Raw genomic sequence first — 22,376 nt, forward strand, 5'->3', positions numbered from 1 at the left:
TATCTATCTATCTATCTATCTATCTATCTATCTATCTATCTATCTATCTATCTATCTTAGGGAGTCAGTGAACTGCAGTATGGGGTTCTCCTGTTTTTTTTTTTCCTTCTTTTTTAAGTTTAATTATTTTTTATTAATTACAGTTTATTCACTTTATATTCCAGCTGTAGCCGCCTCCCTCATCCCCTCACAATCCCACCCTCCCTTCTTCATCTCCTCCCATACCCCTCTCCAAGTCCACTGACAAAGGAGGTCCTCCTCCCCTTCCATTTGACCCTAGTCTATCAGGTCTCATCAGGACTGGCTGCATTGTCTTCCTCTGTGGCCTGGTAAGGATGCTACTCCTTCATGGGGAGGTGATCAAAGAGCCAGCCAACAAGTTCATGTCAGAGACAGTCCCTGTTTCCACTACTAGGAAACCCACTTGGAGACTAAGCTGCCATGGGCTACATCTGTTCAGGGGTTCTAAAATATCTCCATGAATGGTCCATGGTTGGAGTATCTGTCACAGAAAAGACCATTGTGACCAGATATTTTGGTTTTGTTGCTCTCCTTGTGGAGTTCCTGTCCCATCCAGGTATTTCTATTTCCCCCTCTAATATGATAATTTTAAGAAACAGCCCATTTAAGAGGTAATTAGTACCTTCTGGCTCCCTAAAAAGTGACACTGTCCTTATAAAGGAGGCTTCATATGCACTGCATTGCCCTCTCTTCCTCCTGGTTGCTGTGTAAAAAAAAAAAAAGCAAAAACAAAAACAAAACAAAAACAAAAACAAAAAAAACCATCCTGTATCCATAGGATGTAGCATTATAGTGCAAATTGTAGCAGAAGGCAGCTTTCAGCAGAAAAGGAAACATCACATTGCATCTTAGACATCTTAGCCACTAGACCTCTAAGAAGAAACACTTTTGCTGCATAAAAGTTTCCCAGTCCAGAGTATTCTCTTACAGCTTTTCAAGGGAACCAGGACTCTGGTAATAATGTCTCCTAGTTGAGCAGGTGGCTTAAATTCTGAGCATTTTTGTCACCTCAGGTAAAAGGAAGGATATTAGTCATATCTCTACTCCTGAGTTATTAAGAAAATTAAATGCACCTAAAGATAACACTACATAACACAAAGTAAACAATAAATACGAATGATCAAATAGCTTCAAAAAGCTTTCTTCTCATGCTTAAGATTCCTGGGGTCATTCTATTACATATTAACTTCATAATCAAGGTTTCAAATCAGCCTTGCTACTTTTTTGTAACATGCCATTCTTAAAATCTGCTTATTCCATCTCTCTGTGAGCATGTCTTACATGTGTGTGATCACATATACAGGCATGTGTGTGTGTGTGTGTGTGTGTGTGTGTGTGTGTGTATGGAGAATCCCAAGGCTGATACCAGAAATCACTGTTTTCTTACTTTACATACTGAGGCAGGGCCCCTCAATCAGATCCATATGTCATCAATATGACTAGATGTCTTAGGGTTACTATTGCTTTGATGAAAGACCGTGATGAAAAGGAAATTGTGGAGGAAAGGATTTATTTGGTTTATGTTTCCATATCCCTGTTCATCACTGGAGGAAGCCAGGACTGAAACTGAGCAGGGCAGGAAACTGGAGGCAGGAGCTGATGCAAAGGCCATGGAGGAATGCTGCTTCCTGGCTTGTTCCTTGTGGCTTGCTTGGCATGCTTTCTTATAGAATGCAGGACCCCCAGCCAAAACTTGGCACCACCCACAATGGGCTTGGTTCTCTGGGCTCTCACCTATCAATAATTAATTAAGAAAATGACCTACAGCTTTGTGTGTAGCCTGATCTTATACAGCCATTTTCTCAAGTGTGGCCCCCTGTATTTTGATCATGCTAGCTTGTGCCAAGTTGACATAAAACTAGCTAACACACGAGGGTTCAACCTTTCAAAAGCTGGAACTGCAGGTGTGCCACTGACCCCACCTAGAAGTTACCATTTTCAGTGTGTTCTGGCCATCTGAACCCTTATACTCATGCTTGCAAGGCAAGTGCTTTACCCACACTCCACTCCCACTTCAATAGCTCCCTAACATCATATAACAGTTTGTCAACCTGGAAATGTATAACTTATGATATTACTCAGTAGTTCTACAACTCCCTCTGTATGACTGTATGACATTCTTTCTGTGAACTACACCACAACTTATCAAGGAGGAAACCTTGGGCCACGTTATCCATCCATAAGTCAGAATCTTGATGGCAGACTCAGAAAGAATAGCTGAAACAACACCATCCCTCTCCAACTCACTTCCTGCTGTCATTAAGATGCTTAGCAAGATGACTCTAGTCTCTGTCTCTAAAACCTTACTTTATAGATCTGTACATATGACACTTTGACTTTACACCAAATAGCTCTGACTACATTACTACCTCCAATATCCTCCACGTGTTGCTGGACTATTTGTTCTACTGTATGCATAGTTTAGTCTCTTACTTCCTGATGCTTTTCTAAAAAGCTCATGGTGACCTTACTCAGAGAAAACCACCTTCTGCTCTATTGTGTCCAGGCCTTTCTTCCTGAGCTCTGCTTAACATTATCCTTGTAATTTCTCATCCCATCTGCCAGTTGGCTCTTGTTTATACAATGTTTTTTTCTCTGTTATTATTGTTTTCGTTTGTGTTTGTGTGTGTGTGTGTGTGTGTGTGTGTGAGAGAGAGAGAGAGAGAGAGAGAGAGAGAAAGAGAGAGAGAGAGATTTATGTAAAAAATGCCACCAAATAGGATATTTTCCCTTCAGTTAAGTATCTTCTGCAGCTTGCTGGAATGTTCCCATATAAGCAATTTATGACTTTATGCTATTAACTTATTTAGAACTTGAAAGTGAACACAACATGTGCAGACAAATACTGATGGACAGATAGTCAGTTAGATGTGTGCATTTCAGTGTGCTCTGGTGACTGATGTGGCTCAGTGACCTTCAGATTTAGAGTAAATGATAAGTAGCCTGTCATGATGACAGAAGTCATTTCTGCTCACAGTGGGAGGGGAGTCTCACTGAGAGAGTCAGCTCCTGTTGTTGATAAACTTCCACTGTGAAGCCTTTGATCGTGATTTATCTAGAAAAACAGACTATTTTACATTTTTGTAATGTTTGATCCAGACTCACCTAGAAAAATAACTACTTTAAAATTCCATGCATTGTAAGCGAAACCCATAAGCAGTTTGCACTAGTGTGCACAGGAGCATGGAGGGCTTTGTGTGAACAGGCAGGTGTGAGTGTAGCAGCAGTGCCACAGTAAGGAAAATTTTGATAATCCGGCAATCTCTCCTGAAGGTTTGTGTCAATCCGTGTCAGCCAATGACAAGTTTCTGTATGGTCTTCAAGCTAAGAATGAATTTTTAAATGTTGTTTTTTTGTTTTAATAATCTCATGTACCCCACACCAGTCTTAAACTTGTCTAGTACTTAAATGAGTTTGTACTTCTGATTGCCTAACCTGCACCTCCCAGTGCTGTGATTATAGGTATGTGCAGCCTTGCCAATACTATTCTGTACTGGGCTAGAAGCCAAGGACTCCTTCATGATAGGAGAACACCCCAACGACTAAGCAGCATCCTTGACCTCCTCGAGTTTTATAATTTCAAGTAAGTGAATATCTATAGGGAAGTTGATTTTTCCTACCCAAAGTCCTCGCCTTCATATTGCATCCAAAAGCAATCAGAAGATAAGAAAAGGGAAAAATAAAGAAATGCTACAGGTTAATTCATCAGTTGAATCATTCATTACTGGATTACCAGCAGTTTGAAAATTTAAGTGTAATACTTGTAAAAACAAACTTCTTATCCTAGAAATCCATTGCACTGCCCATATGTGGTTCAGAATCTTAAATTATCCACTTAGAAAGGAAGTCAGTTTGCATTTCTCAGAAGCAATTGTGACTTAATTGCTGTTATCAACCTAATAAATTATGAGGTGATTTCCGCAAACTGGTTATGCACTCAAATTGCATGTCTGATGAGAGAATAATTGTATCAATAGTCTCCAAATATGAAAAGGAAATTAGTTCTTTGGCCCTGGGGGAAACACATACACCTTGAACATAAACTCATCTATCTTTTTCTGTCTGTTTTTTAAATAGGCAAATTAAGAAAGAGTTTGTATTTTCCTAGTAATATTGTACAGCATGTTAATTACTTATCCAGGAACATCACATGACTTAGAAATATTCTTTTTGATTAATGAGAATGTCATATTTACTTTTGCATTTTGGATTTTGATGCAAGTCTGTTTACTATACTTTAAGTTCTATAAACTTGTTATATATTGGAAAACATACACAAAAAAAGGGTTAAGCTGGCTATAATGATAATGTGAGCTCATTGAACATACCAGAATGTTCACAAAAGTGAACTACTGTGAAGGGCTCTGCAGATCAACAGTCTAAATAGCAGAGAAATTAATATGCAGAAGATAAGTAGACATTAAAATCAACAAGTTAACATATGCATTTAAGCATCCATTCATCAGACAGTTATTTTCTATGTAGGATGACAGTGAGGATAAAAGTATGGATGAAACCCAAATAGCTCTTATTATGGCACAAACTTGAAACACATTTTATTTTACTCTTTACATAGTACTATGTTGACATGGGGGAATGATGGTTGAAGCAATCGGAATTAAGGAAGGAAGAGAGTTTATCTTGACTGTTGACTTTACTGAGAAGTGTTTAAGAAATTAGTAAGGCCGATCTCTGTGAGTTCAAGGCCATCCTGTTCTACAACTGAGTCTGGGATAGTCACGGCTACAGAGAGAAACCCTGTCTCAAAAAATAAAAATGAAGAAGAATAAGAAGAAAAGGAGGAGGAGGAGGAGGAGGAAGGAGGAGAAGGAGGAAGGAGGAGGAGAAGGAGAAAGGAGGAGGAGGAGGGGGAAGGAGAGGAGGGGGGGAGGAGGAGGAGGAGGAGGAGGAGGAGGAGGAGGTATTTCCAGAGAGGATACTGAAGGCTCTGAGGTAATGTATGGTTTAACTATTATGGACTGAAAATTTAAAGAGACTGCTGTAAGGTGGTGAATCTGTAAGGCAGGGTCTACCACACATTTGAAGAGGACCTTTAGACCTGATGGCTTCCCTTATTTTTGTGTACCCTGGGGTAAGGCCTTTATTGTGCATCTCCCTTTCTACCACAAGGGACAGAAATGCAAAGATAAAGCAGGCCTCCTCCCTTGTTTGCACAGAAATTGCCCAAAGTGGTTAAAAGAAACAAAAAGAAAGAAAGAAAAAAGTCTGACTAATATAGAAAGAGTTTTTAAAAAAACGGTTTCTGTGAATAATGAGCTTAATAATAAAAGGGGGGACTCTGCTGAGGAAAGACCACAAATTAAAAACTGACCATATATCTGAAGGATGATAAATGGTGAATTGTGGAATAACAGATGAGTACAGAACTGGAGGCTTGAGATGAGATGTCAGTAACCCTTACTGAAATGATTTCATGGCACAAAGAAAACCTCACAGTATATGTTTTAAAGTTTACCTTTCAAGCAGAAGCAGAATCACTTTCAGAGGGCAGAAGATGGCTAGGTCGAGGGCAGGGAGCCAGTGAGGGTTTTGGAAATAGGCAGCTGAGAGGATTGAGTAAGAAATTAAATATACAGACAAAGCTGGGTAGAGAAGAAAGCCGGCAAGCTCAATTTTTCTAGATAAACTCCCGAAGGTACATTCCCAAAGGTAGTTCATATTCTCTCTCTCTCGTGTGTGTGTGTGTGTGCATGTGTGTATGTAAAGAGAATCTATGCTGGACCTTGTAAAGATATTCACCATAGTTAGAAGGACTTAGAAAGCATGCAAATTCCGATTTTGCACACAGAGTTGAGAATAGATCTGGAGTCCGGGAAAGAGGCTGGAACTAGAAAACCAGGTGTTTTCACATAGATGCTCACAAACGAAGTCCTTTTACAAGAGTCACGTGCCATAAAGAACAAAATTCCAGAGAAAACCATGTTCAAATGACAGGAAAGCTTAACACGTTATATAAAAATACAATGGTCTAATAGGCAGGAGAAAAACAGAGAAAAGAGGGATGTTTATGAAAGTCGAGGAGGTGTATGTAGCCTTGGGCAAAGAAGTGACATAAGGGATACCTCAGTATCTCAGTATCTCAGTGATCTGAGAAGGAAGCACACACAAGTGAACCCTAAGACAGATGAGCCCGTAACCTTGATGGTCTCCAAAATCTAGAAGGGGTACACTAGCAACACCCAATAGACACAACTAATTTTTCTTACTTTTGTCGATGATTTTATCTTATCAGTTACTTTTTATTCCCTCTAAATACGAGTTTTTCTGCAATTACAAAAAAGCCTTCTGGTTCCAATGACTGACTCATTTCACCTCAGCTGGTGCCAGAAGTGCTGTCACTTATTCTCTCATTCCTCATTTTTGGATGTTGACTGAGAGTCTATAAAGTGCCAGGCAGAGTGAGGCATCAGAATTCAAGTTTGCTGCCAGGAGACATACTGTGCTGTGCAAATGGCAGCTCTTCAAACAGTGTGGATAAAACACACAAGAACCTCAGGCTTCTGTTACCCATTCTTCACAACTCATGATAACGTTCTTCGGAAAAGCCGTGGCTCAAGAGCAGATCTGAAGACAGAAGATGTAGTATTTCCCGGAAACCTGCCATCCAAGCATGCATGGACCCGCTAGGTAGTCGGATCAGTGTTAGTGACCTATGTGTATACTATGTGGTAGCACAGGCAACCGCTTCCTCTCCATTCTCTATCCCTCTTGGCGCTTTCTTTGTGGTATCAAAAGTTACCTCTTCCTATGTCCAACCCCAGTTCAGCTTCTACCTTCCTCCACCACATCCCCTACTCCCACTTGACTGGGGCAGCCTGTGTAAGGCCTGCATTGCAGAAAAACAGGACTGGACTTTAGGAATGCAAGATAATAGCACTTGTCTAGTCATGAGATAGCTCTTCAATTCTAGAGTATTCAACGCTAGCCAGGCAGCAGCTAATTGTTGAAAAATTAGCCTTTCCTCACTATAATGTTACAAGGTTGTGCAATGCTTAATTAAATAGGGCAAAACAATTTTATACAAGAAATCCTTGCACTCAGACCCCAGCTAATCCCTGCACAGAGAAACTGAATTTTACTTGTTATTTATATAGAATTCAAAGAGTGGTTACTGAGGTATGAATTTTTCATGTACATCAGTTACTCTCATAAAAGTATACAGAACTGATATATTTAAAGATTTATTTATAGTTTTTAAATTATGTGTATAAACATGTGTTTATAGGGGCATTTCTGGACTTTAGTGCAAAGCCTGTCGAGGCTAGAAAAACATCTCAGATCTAGAATTAGAGTTTCAAATAGTTTCAGGTTTGTGCAGGTTTGGATATCAGAGGATGGTTTATGGAAGTCAGTTCTTTCATTTCTCCATGTGAATCCCAGGATCAAATTCAAGCCCTCTGGGATGATGGCAAGTGTACCTGCTGAGTCATCTTTCCATGCTGGCATCCATTTTTAAAAAGTACTAAGGCGAGCATGTGAATAGTTTTCTTTACATCAATTCCAACCCCAAATATTGTTGTAGATTATTACTTATCACAACAAGCTTATGAGGCCACATTAGCCCTATGCTACTTATGAAAAATAAAATCAGAAACAAGGGCTGGGGATCAAGCACCAGGCAGATGTGAGAAAGGAACCCAGGCAGTTCCAATTCAGATCCCTCTGGAGAGGCAGATGGCCTCTGTTCAACAGACTGAAAAGTGCATGCTTCAGTCAGTGCGGTCTCATACAGAAATTTAAACTTTTACAAAGCAGAGCAGAAGAGAGGCAAGAGTGTCTAATTTTAGGAAAGACAACTCTACTGGCATCAGAAGAAACAGAAAATACTGGGAAGAAAGAGATGGAAGGAGGAAAAAGAAGCGACTTGACAGGGTGTCTAAAGACAGAGTGCTATAGCTCAGTCAGCCTTATGATGTATAAATTGGTTTCTTCTGTGCCACATGTGAAAATCAAGCAAGAGAAAGACTGTAATATAAACTCTCAAAATAATGATTTTCCAGTCCTTATTAAGTAAGTCTTCTCTCTAGGGCTGTCACAACATAGCCCAGGCTGATAATGACAGACAAATGGGTGCTTTAATAAAAGATGTTGGGAATTTCAATATAAGAAAAACTTAAACGATATCTAGTGTTTTAACAATTAAAACCACATATTGAGTACACACACACACACACACACACACACACACACACACCAGTGAAGGAAACAGGCCTGCCTCTTAGAGATGCTCCAGTAGACAGTGCTGTGCATACTGATTTTATACTTAAGGAGTGTGTTGACTGACTTTTACTCTCAAGTTGACACTACCTAGAATCACCTTGAGAGGCAGTGACTCCTGAAGACTGATCTACATCTGATCAGTGTATCTGTGGGAATTGTCCTCACTAAAAACTGATATAGATAGGGTCAGTCTATAATAACAGAATTGAAATTATAGAAATTATTAATAAAAGTTTGAAAAAGAAAGGGAAAACATAACTCAATGAAAAAAAACATGAAATATATTCATGTATGTACCTATTACATACACATAAGCACACACACATACACAGGGCGGCATCTTGATTACAAATTGTTTTCCCTATCTACTCATGTCAGGATCATTTCATAGATGATACAATGACATAATAAAGACTAGCCTTTGCCTTATGTCACTTTCGGATTATTTTGCTGCCCCAGATTGCAACAGAGTCTCTGGTCTCTAGTAAGAAAAGAATCCGAAGTGATAGCAGCTGTCACAAGCTGTCACACCCTGGGTGCTGATGGCAGATCACGGACATTATCCTTCCTTATAAGTGACTCTCCACTCCTGCAGATCACTACCAATGTGATCCTTCTTCAAGTCTGTGATGACCTTTGTTTAAAAAAATAAGACAACTTTGGAAATGTCTATCTGCTCAGTGATATTTCTAAGTCTCGATGCTGTCTAAAATATAATTCTGCAGAACGGGAATTACAAGGCCTGGAAACCTTTGTGTCCCACATTCAAATTAGCTGGTGCAAAAATCTTCACAGTGATGTGGTTCATAAGCATGGCATCTGACAGTGCCGAACATGCTCCTGTTTTCAAATAAAGATGATTCTCCATGTCTGTGCCCATCTGGCCAGCTTTCATACCCAGGGAAAGTATCTTAAAAATCACCCTGTTGTTCCAGCCAACAACTGTGAATCAATATGGACCTCCACATCCCATCTATGAACATCTCTTGGAACAGGTAAAACCATCAAATATAAGCTCTATAGATTTTATTTTCATACACAAATGTGGCATTTACCTTATGCATTATTTATGCCCTACCTCTAAATTCATGTTGGAATAAAGGATGTTAAATGTATAATTTAATACATTCTGGTTTTATTTCATTTATTGTTGGTGTAGTGGGTTTTCCAATTTGTTTGTTTGGTTGGTTGGTTTTGTTTGGTTGGTTTTTCTGTTGTTTGTTTTGGTTTTTTGAGACTGGGTTTCTCTGTGTAGCCCTGGCTATTCTGGAGCTAGCTTTGTATACCCTAGTGACCTCAGACTCACGAAGATCCACCTGCTTATGCCTCCCTCATGCTGGGATTGAAGGTACCACCACTGTCAGCTGGTGTTTATTTGCAACCTGATTTTGTTTCAAGCTAATGGTTCCTCCCAACGTAGCTTTTTGGGTGCTAGGATTACAAACTTACACAACATGCCTAGAAAACTGTTTAACTCTGTCCCTCAAAGATCCACTGTGATTTAAATTTGGTCCCAGGAATATAGAATCGGGAGGTGGGAAGGAACTTCTGGGAACTTGGCCACTATGAAGGTCTTGGATACTAGAGGAACAAACTTGTTCAAATGTGGCCCCTAACATGTTTTGTCCTCCTCCTCTCAATGCCTCTTTCAAAATAAAATCTGCTGCTGTCGCTATCTGTTTTCATGAAGTGCTGCAGTTCAGAAACTGCAAATCAGATGCCCAGAAGAACACACACACCACACACACACAATAGGAACAGAACATTGTGTCAAGATGACCACCACTATAGTCTTCAGTGTCTGAAGAAATGTGGTTAAATTTGTTGATGATATCAAGCCATTTTTCAAAAATGAGGCACAAATAATTATTTTCCTGTTCTAAGGAAAAGTTCCATATGTGGGACACAAAGCGTCATCTTTAGAACTCATTATGAGAAGAAATACAGAGGAGATAATCTGGTTGGGTCTCCTATAGGATCTATGTGGTTGATGTTATTTCCATGTTTTTGGAGACAGGGCTCCATGTATCATCCCAGGATGGCCGCAAAGTCCATATGTAGGGAATAAAGACCTGGTATCCTCCTGTGTTTCTCAATGGCTAGGTTACAGGTACCATTCATCAAGTTCAGTTTTCTGCAGTCCTGAGGACTGCACCTGGGATTCAGGAACACTAGGAAGGCACTCCACAGACTGAGCTTTCTCCAGTCCTGGTAAGACCCTTTCTGAAGCTTCATTTGTACTAAAAATACTGCATTTTACTTACATGACATCACAACTTGCTTATTTGGGGTATCTTCAGAGAATTATGGATATTATGAGGTGATATCTTTCTCTGTTTCATTCTTTCACCATAAGACTGAAGTTGTATAGCAGATAAACAAGCTCATGGTATGAGAGATGCAGAGTAGGGGTAAAACACCAGCTTTTGAATTGTTCTCCACTGCACTCTCCAGCACTTGCTAGTACTACCTACATTAGAGGGTTATGTTCCTAGTAATGGGGTGAACCTACTCATTACATATAGATGCGGAGGAAGAGGAAGTGGTTTTCTACAGCTTCAACTTAATGACTTGTGAATTGATACACACACAAACACACACACACACACACACACACACACAACGCTAGGGAAGCAGAATTTTTGGAGGACTGAAGACACTTGATAAGAAGTAGTAAAGTTTTTCTAATTCATTACAGAAAAACAAGTGTGAGAAGCATCTATATGTGTTTGGTTGAAAAGAAATTTAAGTAAGTTTTGGAGACAAGCAGGGGGATAGCATGTGGTGTGGATGGGGGTGTGTACTGTGCCACTGAGCTTCATTAAACTGTAAAAGATGGAGATAACCACCTAGCACATGTGCAGCCCATTGCTAGGCTAGACTTCCGCCCCACAGGAAGAGCTTAAAAAGGTTCATCCCTGGAAGGGTCATCAAAGCTTGGCAATGTTGCGGAGCACTAGCTCCTGTTCCAGAGGACGCAAGTTTAGAAACTAGTGCTCATAGTGGGTCCTCACACCTGCCTCTAATGAACATTCCAGGGTTCTTATGCCCTTTTCTGGCCTTTGTGGGTACCTGTGTGCTCATGATGCACATTCAGACGAGCAGAAGCGGAATGCATATAAGTAAAAGTAAATAAAAAATTAGTACTGATTACATAAGAGACCACATGAGAAACCCAAGTCTGAATTGAGCTATTTAAATAAACCACAAGCTTCTCTGTAATCACTTCATTACACAAAAGCTCTCATGTGGTTCCCAAAACTGAAGCGCAACCAATAAATCAGCGATCATCAACATTACACAGTTTGTCCCCTGTGGACAAATCTTTGATAAATTCATCAGCTACATTAGCATTAGGGGTTTCATTTAGCACTAATCACTTGAAAAAAAATGTACAAAGTTCAAATATAAAACATGCCACTCCCTCAAAAGAGAAAATTAATTATACATAAAACACATAGATTCTTACACTTTTCCCCTGGAAGTATGATAATTTTATTTAAAGACTGAAAGGAAGGAAAACAAGGATTTAAAGGGTAATTATTAAAATATCATTTCAACTCTTGTGTTCCTATTTGCTCTGTCATTAATGTGGTCCCTCTCTCAGGACTGAAATGTCCAAGATAAAATTAAATTACCCTGGAATATTTTCTTGGAGAAAATAAATGTTGACAGAAAATAAATAATTATTAGCTCAGTTGGGAAAATGCTTGCCTCTCAAGTGTGAGGAAATCAGCTTGGATTGCTAGAATCCATGTAACAAAAAGAAAGCACATGTCTATAATCCCATGGGTGCTAATATGGGAAACAGGAGGGTCTCAGGAAGTTCAGGCCCAGGTAGACCCGGCTGCTTGGCAAAGTTCCAAGCCAAGAAGAGACTTTGTCCCAAGCTAAAGAATGAGGAGGTGGTTGAGAATCAACACTGGAGACTATCCTTATTTCCACATGGGTGCAAGCACACACTGACAAAGACATGCATGAACATCCACGCACTCAAACATACATGCACAAACGTGTGTGTGTGTGTTTACCCCACCACTCTCTCTGACACATAGAAAATGAACACTTCTGTCAAAACTGATTATTGGATTGACAAATCCCTAGGAAAGAAAAGCTGTGTAGAAGCAATGTGACAGGGTTTACATCCCACAGCACGGGATCTGGTTTGTGGGTGATTGTAACTGGTGAGTAGGTCTAAAGGGGAGAAGGCAGGCAAGAGGACTGTGTAAGAAACTTGGTGTACCGTGTCATCTTCTGCTCCATCCATGTGGGACTCATCATTCAGAGCTATCCGTCTCTACAGGCATCTTTGCCCATGGCTCTAGACATTTACAGAAATCATTGACTACTTACACTGCGTAATATTAATGTACAAAACGTTGTCTTATCAAGAAACAAAACTTTCTGAGGCCTGTGCACAGTGGAATAGTAGTATAGGTATTTTTGGACCCTCGTAAGTACTTAAGTCATGGTCTATGTTGACAAAGTTACTGGGTATCACTGTAGTGTTTGGCCACCAGATGTCAGTGTACGATAAAGAATGCTAGAACACTAGTGCATGTCTAACTGCACAGGGTGTAGTGAGTGAGAAGGGGCAGGTAGACTGAGAAGCACCCCGCCAAGAGCAAGGAAGCAAGTGGCAGAGGATTTCTAAAGCCTTCAGTAAATTATTCATATTAAGCATTTATTTATTTTTATGTTATATAAGAGCCAGGTGTGGTAGCATATACCTGAAATCCCAGGACATAGGAGGTTGAGTTCAAAAGAAGGGGAGCCCCACCTGGGCCTATATAGGAAGGCTCTGTCTCAAACAGGTAACAAAACAAATTTTCATAAGGTAAGTTGAATGAGCACAACATCCCATTGAAGAAGCTCAAAGCAACAGTTTGAACTAAATTAGAAAAATCACAGATGTGGAAATTGCTTTTAGCATTTTGAAAGCCTAGATCTGCATACATGCTTAGGCATTTGACAATTCTGATGGCTATGTAAATTAATTAAGAGCCACAAATAAGAGCAAATCAATGCAGGAAACTTATATCATGAAACATGTTAAATTTCCCACAAAGGATTTTCAAGATTTCATAATTGGCCTTCCTCTACAACACTGTATTCACATATGAAAAGCAAAAGCACTGTACCCAATGCATGGTGGTTTCCCCTACAGGAAGTTTTGGAGTCATTGATTCGTTCAGCGTGTACACCAGTGGTATAGTTGTGACCTTCATAATTTCATATGTTCATTAATCGTCCTGTCCTATTGTTCTGTCTTATCCAAACTCAGTCACCACCCTAATCCTAATCCACAGGGTTCCTTATAAACAGACCTGACGGTGTTTTTCCTTTTAGATTCACACCTTCCTCACAGGAAAAGATGAAGGCCAGCTCCTCCCCAGGCTTGGGGAACTGACCTGGACCTGCCCATCCTCTTAGCCTTATGTCTTCTGGGGTTGGATAAATGGCAGCTCAGTGGTTATGTGTTCTTGCAGAGCACCTGAGCTCAGATTCCTACACCCATATCAGGCAGCTCACAAGCACCTCTCATTCCAGCTCCAGGGCATTCAGTACACTTCTCTGCTTTTGTGTGTTCCTGAATGTAACACACACATGCATGGTCATGCACACAGACACACAAAAATAAGAACTAGATGTTTTTTTCAGAGTTTTTTCTTAACCTTTAAATGTGGGTTATTGAGCATTTCCTTAAGGAATTTATCCACTGTTCCACCTTTCCTTTTCTACCCTGCACACACACACACACACACACACACACACACACACACACACACAATTTAAGAGCACATTATGCACTCGAGAGCATACAATGACATTAATGCTATTTAGTAACTATTGCTACTGAGTAAGAAATTCTCTTTTAAGCAATACACACCTTCAATGTTATGCCTCATATGCACCTTGTTCACTCTCTGTGAAAGATCTAAGTCATCCAAACTTTACACTAAAGCCCAAACACAAGATGTAACATCTCAGGACCTGTGATTACACAGAGTTATCCATAGAACTTGGGGTAAGTAGCAAGTCTCCTGAATCCAAGTCTTGCATTTATCCCAGGGTCCCAGAACCATATGGGTTTTTATGATGTCCCTTCATTTTCATTCTCAGTAGTTAAAAGCTGCTGATAGAAGAAAGGTAGACACGGTAAGATCAACAATGCATATGTTAAATATTGGCACTATTCAGGGAGAAAACCACTCAGCCTGCTGTCTAGATTTAAGTAAGGTCAGGAACTCACATTCATTACCTCAGAGATCTCTACTGAAGGAGCCTAAAGAAAATACCCTACAATTGAAAAGTGCAATGAATAAATTGAAAAAGAAAGAAACTACAGATTTTGGGAAATTCAGTTCACCCTCTATTCCAAGTATTTACACACTAGGTAAGTGTTTCTGTGGATATTCCAGTCCACCAAGGAGCCATAAGCCAGAGCCCTGGCTAGCGTTGGAATCTTCAAATGCTTGCATTAGGAATCTTAAGTTGCCTGCATGATCCTAGGTTTACTTACTGGCTTTCATTTTATGCATTTGTTCTCTAATTTGCTAATTTGTTTCAAACAGTTAGCTACAGCTTGCCTTTCCCTCATGAATACACTTATAGAATTTGGATGGGACCGTCTGTTCCCTTCTAGCTTCATTCTTATGTAACTTAATTAGAATGAAGCTAATTAAGAATCTTCACCACTTAATGTGGGTTTTCCCAGATGTTGTCCCCAGAATGACATCAAAGGAGGTGTGTAGTGAGGAAGCCTCCTAGGAAAGAACCAATCTGGTTGCCATGAGAAATGATGAGATATAACCAAGTAGGAGGCACTGGAAAAGGAGCCTGTCATAAAAGTTCCCATCTCCATGTAAAGTCATTCATCTCTCCTTGTGGTTTTAGAGGTCCCAAGTCCAAGGATTCTATGAACCCCTGATCTGTTCAGAGCTCTTGTTCACAGCTCTTACAGGGATCAAAATGCCCATACAATACTTACTTAGTCTTTGAAATAGTACAAAAAAGAAGGATTACTTCACTATTAAAAAGTTCTTAACTTATTCAGACTCTTTCAACAGAAATTATTGAGGTCATTTATTTGAGCTAACTTACCTAGACATAATTTCCATTCTCTATTGAAATGATCTTCTAACTACAGGTCTCTAAATTTTAATCTGGAGTTGTGAATAGTCACAGACATCCAAAAATCTCTTCCTGTAAGGGCACATTTCTTAAATGAGTTTCTGTGATAGAAACCTTGCACTGAACTTTTTTTTTTTTTTTTTTTTTTAAGAATAAAGCTTGATACCACTGCATGTCCACAGAGAGAAGTCCACATTTGGTCAGTGACTACAACAATGCTTTCCCAAGAAGACAGCAGTATTCTCAGCCTAGTCCTTTGGTTTTTGTCAGGCATAGCTGCTTTTATCCTCCTGGTCTGTCATAGTTGGTGATACTCAATCCCCAGGACTCACATCCATTGAATGACAGCAGGAAAACTAATTGCAGTTCTATCAAGAATTAATAAAAAATACTGAAAAGCTGAAAACTGAAAATGAGAGGAGATATGTTAAAGGTTAGATATGGGTATGCAAAACTATAAGGACAACTTCTGTGGACTTGGGACATTTAGGTAAATGTTCAGTTCTATGTGAGTGGGAACAGATGACTGAATTCTGCATTGCTGATGTGCATTTTATAAGGCACGGCAGTCATGAAACAAAACAAGACGACCCCTGGTCAGTACCACTGTGTCCCTTCTCCCAAAATGGAAGCATTAAAAGTCTGCAAAGACATGTTTATAGATATTGTGAGTGTAGACTAGATCGGATACCATTTGGGTCACTGTCCTAGGCTGGAAGGCAAGGAACAGAGGTGGTATTCTGAGTCTGTGGGCACTTAGGGTATTGGGAAAGGTCCAGAACTACTGAAAAAACTATGAAAGAGAAAGAAAAGGAATGGCAGGCGAGAGAATGCACTTTTTGTTCAAAGCAAACACAGGTTATTTTGGAATTTTAGGGATCCATTTTGTGTAGTCATAGAAACACGAACAAGAAACAAGGGAAGAAGAACGGACATGTCAGAATTCGAGATCATCCATCAAGCAAATTAACAGGTGTCATGGTAGAAGTGGGAAACAAGGTCATATAGAATAAGTTAAGCATGAGAGAAGTCAAGATACTACTTATGGTTTCATTTAAAAGAATATATATTTGAAGAGATGAGTGACTGATTTCACTCTTTTATTTGTGTGTGTTTGTAGATGTGAGTGTAGGAGCCCATGGAGGCTGGAACATGTTAGATCTTCTGGAGCTAGAGTTATGACAGGTGTAAGCCATGCCACGTGGGTGCTGAAAATGAAAGTCTAGTCCTCTGCAAGAACAGCAAGCACTCTCAGCTGCTGAGCCATTTCTCCAGCCCCTTTTATTTTAATTTACTTAGTTGTTTGACAAGTTCTTTTGCAGTGGGATGGGGACATATCCTAGCACTAGGGAAGAGGAAGTAGGCAGATTGTGAGTTTAAGGTCAGCCTATTTCACATATTAAGTTAAAGACCAATGTAGAAAAAAAGTTAAAGGAAAAATAGTTTTTGATATCAAAAATATGTTTATGAAAAGCATCAATGTCCATTTTCACAGTGAAAGCCTGTATAAATAAGCCTTTCCAAAGTATATATTCATTTACCTACACAAAAGAATTACAAAGACATATGGAATGGTCTTTTTTTCCACCTTTTTGTTTGTTTGTTCATTTGCTTGTTTGTTTGAGATAAGAGCTCACTCTAGTTCTGGATCTGGTTGACCTGAAAATTAAGCAACTGCCCTGCAATAAGGAAGGAGCATGATCTATTTAACAAAAGAAGTATCTTCTAGGGTTCTCTACACTCTTGAAAGAGTCCTAGCAATCAAAGCTGATCTTGTAATTGGACTTACACATGAGAAGTCATTACTTGTTAAGGATATCTGTGCAGAGTTCCTCAGAGGGTAGTGCTGAATCAATATATATAATTATATATATTGATATATAATTCAGTGGCATTTTTAGCAACTCAGTGATAAATAAATAAATCTATCTATCTATCTATCTATCTATCTATCTATCTATCTATCTAGGCTCAAAGGTAACAGAATATAGCTCACCAAGCAGAGCCCTAATTATGAATATCCATTAAAACCAATCCTATGGTTTTAAGCAGATCAGTATAAAAATGCCAGTTTAATCTTATTCTGAGTAACTATAAGGTTACTCATATGCGTATTCATGTATGAGCATGTGTATGTGTGTGTGCATGTGTGCAGGCCAGAGGACAACATCTGATACTATCCTTAGTCATTCTCTACCTTTTTGCATTTGAGTTTTTTTCACGAGGTTCTTTACTGAACAGGCAGCTCACTGATTCAGCTGGAATTCTGCCTGTATCTATCAATCCACCACTCTCATCAATAGTACTGGGATTACAGGTACACATTGTTGGTCTAGGCTTTTTCCATGGATTCAGGCTCTGAAATTCAGATCCTCTTTGATCTCCCCCCCCCCCACCAGGGAAGGAGCAGTCCTGTTAGGCCACAGAGGAGGACTTTGCAGCTAGTCCTGAAGATACCTGATAAAACAGGGTCAAATGAAAGAGGAGGAGGTCCTCCCCTATCAGTGGACGTGGAAAGGGGCAAGGAAGAGACCAGGGTGGGAATGTGGGGTTGGGAAGGGAATGGGGGAGCGGGATACAGCTGGGACACAGAGTTAACAAAATGTAACTAAAAAGAAAAATAAAATTAAAAAAAGAAACAATAAAAAAAAAAAGAAATTCAGACCCTCATGCTTGTACAATAAGCACTTTCTTGACTGAAACAGTTCCCCAGACCTAACTATAAGATTTTAAGCCACATCTACATCCAATCTCGCATACAACTGAAATTGACGTATGTAACTATGGCTACAAATTGCTTCTCCAGTTCAATGTCAAGACATGAGAAAGATGGGCTGGAAACTGTCCTGGATCCATAGAGCTCTTCTCATTTCGCATTGCGTAGCGTTTACCTATTTAAACTGCCACTGCATTGGTAGCCATTAGGTCGTTTATCAACATGGCATATTGCCAGAAACATCAGTAGCAGGAAGTTGGAGCTTTTCACCCAGTGAAATGACATCTGTTTGAGTATCTGTGGTATATCTGGATAGTGTCCTATGAAGACGTTGTTCAAGGTTTGGAGATTAGTTTGGGACGCCAATGGAAGCTAGTGGGCTTGTCCTCGAGGGGATATTGGGCCTCTTCTCTCTCTTTCACTTACTTACTATGCTGAAGTGAGAATCTCGTCCAATCATGTGCTCCTGCTATGCTTTACTTCCTCATCACAACTCTCAACAAGAATCCAACTCGCCTTGAACTAAAAACACTGAAAGTGTGAGCCACCATAACCCATCGTTCCTTTTGTCATAAGTTTGCCTTTAGTGCATGCTCGTGTGAACACACACACACGTATGTTTGTATGTGTGCGTGTGTTAGTACATGCTATGTGTGTGGGTACCTACAAAGTCCAGGTCCCCTGGAGGTGGAGTTACAGGCAGTGGGAGCCTACCCAACACGTGTATGCTGAGTACTAACTCTGGTCCTCTGAGAGAATAGCAAGTCATCGTTACCACTGAGAAGTTTTGCTCGCCCCAACCCTTCCTTCATCCATGATAAGAATGTGGTACAGTTAGAGGAGGCTGACTCACACATTTTGAAAACAGCCTGTAGGTTTTAGATATGATGCCTATGAATTCTAAATCAATTTCAAGTTAGAATACTCGGGGAATAACCAAGACCGAACAACCTTCCCATTCCGTTTTTAACTGTTCCATTAGGAGAAGCAACCTACTATTGTTAATGAAAGAATTTTAAATATTAAGGAATATAAGTTGGCCAACATAATAAGTGATCGAAAACCTACAAGTGATTAGTTACAGTGTATTTCTTTTAAAATTTCACAGTAACGTCAGTACTTGCCAGAAAGTTCTGAATTAAGACTTCATTTACAAGAGAGCAGCTGTTAGGGAGCAGTGGCTGTTGTTCTTTACTGCAGCTTAGGCAGCTACACATTTTAACTGTTGTTAGCCTTTGAAAATAAAATGTTAAACATTGGCTAATGTGTTATGTAATTTTCATTGCTTGCAAACAAATAACCATTAATAATAAAGTACTGGTTGGTATAGGTCATTAACATAATGCAAAGTTGCTTCATTAATACACAATACATTTAGTTAACATTACGATCCATGAAATGAGTTAATGTATAACTCATTGAACTAATAAAATTAAATCAGTAGATTAGTCAGTATACCTCGGTCAGCTGTGTGCATGCCTAATCCCCCAAGTCTAGAGCAGCCTACCAAAAAAGGCAGCAGTGTGGCAAATGAAAGGTGTTAAAAACTCACAGTGTGGACGTGCTTGACTATCTGAGCCTTCCTAGATGACCTCAAATTTGATTTTATGACTCTGAAGCCTTTTGCAATACTACAGTGATGCTCCAAGTGGCCTGTTTGTTGGTGAAAGCTGTGGTTGAAATGGTCTGTAACCAGAGGGAAGGGACTGGAGTCATCCCACTGCTGTACAGAAGGTGGCAGCAGCCGACAGGTCTGGCGTTCGGTGTTCTCTTCCCACTACTTTTCACAGATTAACATCCAATCACAAAATAAAGCATTATGTAAGAAAATGGACGAATTAAAAACTTGGCTAAGTAACGCATCCATTCTTAATGAAGTTTTATAACTGCCAAATTTTGGGAATATTTTTCCATTTTAGATTTTTTGTGATTTTATACTATTTTAAAAGTGAGCCTTTTTTGTTTTAATATGCATTTAAGTTAAAGGCATATTAAATGTGACATGCTTTAGTGTTTGAATGCATGACCTACTCTTTTTCCTCTTAATTTATGATTTTATTTTCTTAGTCCAAAAACAAACCTTACCATCTCATTAAATGGGCATAACTCCATCAGCATTCTTCCTGCTCCTGTCTGAACAGTATTAAGGGTGAATTCTGTCTCTTAGACTTACTATGGAGTGAAATCTGCCTTCAGTAGAGAAAAGCTGCTGGGTTTTGTTTGTGTGTTTGGTTTGGTTTTTGGGTTTTTTGGCACCATCCATCTACATTTTTGTCTAATTTTAGTACATGTATGAAATAAAGTGAACAGTTTTATTGATGTTTGTGAAGTTTTTGTAAACATTATGCTGAACTGTTATTCTTTTCAATAGATTCAACAACCTGCTGAATGTTGCACACAAAATTAGATAAGACTGAGTTCCCATTTCTGTACTAAATTCCCTCAATTTATTACTAAATCCAAATGTAATCGTTACAGAAAACAGGTCGATGGTGTGGAGAGACTGTTTAGCAGCAGAAAAAGGCACGTGCGGCACTTGTAGAGTTCCCAAGTTTGGTTCTCAGCACTCATGTTGGTTCTCATACACACCTGTAACGGGCTCCAGAGGATCCAATGCCTCTGCCTTCCCAGGCTCCTTCAGTCACATGCACATACCCATACACAGACACACAGACATATACATGAGTTAAAATAAATTCTTTTAAAAATCTTATACAGTCCCTATATAGTCCGAGTTCAGATGTGTACACTTATAAATATGTGTATATGTGTGAGTATGTACACATAAACTCTCACAGAGTCCAATTAAGGGAGAATAAAATATCTCATTGCCTCCACAGTATTGCAATTAGACCTCAATTACATTCTCCACCACCACCTTGGGCACCCATTGCTTTCCTCAGGATCCTCCTTCCTGCCACTAGCTAGTCATTTTCTGTCTAAAGCTTATTTTACACCCCGAAGAGCTGAAACGATACCATCATTCCCAGCTGCTTCTAAGCAACTCAGTTTTTTTTTTTTCTACTGTGAATTCTGTTCTATTTCTTTTTCTACTCCCCACCCCCATCTCCACTGTGGAACAAAACCCCCATGAACACAGAGCTGGGCAATTATGACTCTTGCTGTCTTTTACAGCTTAGGTAGGATCGTGTGCTGCAGGACAAATGACCACACAGATGAGCCCATCCATGTCTGGATCTTGGAGGTCTGCTGCGGTCCTTGGCTGCTGCTGACTGCACCCTCTTATGCCCTTACAGGGCTAGAGAATGGTCCAAGCATGAGAAGTCTCCTTCCTACTGTCTCCCACTCTAGAATATCCCACCAGCAAGAGCACATGCAGGAGGTCCTCTTTTATGGGATTCCTACGTGGAGTTTAGGATAACGGGGTTTGCTTGTCACTGATGCAAACTAACTCCAGCCACTTGCAATGTCTGTCCTCTTTATAATGAAATTGACCTTCCAAATGGCTTGTAGGTGAGGCATTCCTTTTATGTGGTAGAGTCCCAGCCCTCTTTAACATGTTTGTTATATTCGTTAAAGATTATTATACTAAGCTCTGCCAATATTTTAGATTTCCAGTAACAGAGATACCCATCATACAGTTTATCTTCCTGTCAAAGCCTTCTAAGAGAAAAAAAGCAATATATACTATTATGGCATCCCTTCAATGTACATACATATGTACTGCGTACACATAGTGCATATAGGTACACATACACACACACACACACACACACACACACACACACACACATGCTAAGTGCATACTCTATGTGAATCATCCAGGTGCTTACATCAAACTCATTCAGGGCTGCAGCCAGCTCGCCGATGCCTGTGTGGCCTTTGGCTTCATCGGTAGGCGAGGTGGCCTGAGCAGCACTGGAGATTCCAGCTATGGCCTCCTGGACTTGTTTGAATACATAATCTCGGTTGGCTCTTGTAGCAGCCACATCGGGGTGGCGGAGGAAGGCTTGGGAGGCTGTGTACAGCATGGTGGCATTCTTCTTCAGGGCTCCACGGGCAGCGGCCATCTCATCCCTACAGTGAGGGTCCTTCAGCTCCTGTGGATAGTACGGAATATACATAAGGCTTGCGTGCAAGTGTTTGCAGGAAGATTTAGAGCTTCAGGCTCATGGACACATTGGAACTTTAGAAACACTCTTTCTCCCTTGTGCTATTTGTAGCTGCCAGAGTTATACAAAAACTGTTCTTTCTTTTTGGAAATGTCTAAGTCAGTGGTTGATGTCCAGTTTACACTATCACA

General features: G+C 39.9%; 1 protein-coding gene across 2 annotated transcripts in view; it reads right to left on the minus strand.

The window, feature by feature from the left end:
- The window catches only part of Ctnna2 (catenin alpha 2), a 1,158,760-nt gene that overhangs the window by 784,418 nt on the left and 351,966 nt on the right, over positions 1 to 22,376 (minus strand). For both annotated transcript variants that reach the window (XM_055596488.1, XM_055596487.1), the window contains exon 6: positions 21,907 to 22,173. In XM_055596488.1, the coding sequence (XP_055452463.1) occupies positions 21,907 to 22,173 (267 nt within the window). The remainder of the gene's footprint in view (positions 1 to 21,906; positions 22,174 to 22,376) is intronic.

This window comes from Psammomys obesus, unplaced genomic scaffold (assembly GCF_907164565.1).
Source record: "Psammomys obesus unplaced genomic scaffold, mPsaObe1.curated_primary_1811, whole genome shotgun sequence".
Classification (NCBI taxonomy): domain Eukaryota; kingdom Metazoa; phylum Chordata; class Mammalia; order Rodentia; family Muridae; genus Psammomys; species Psammomys obesus.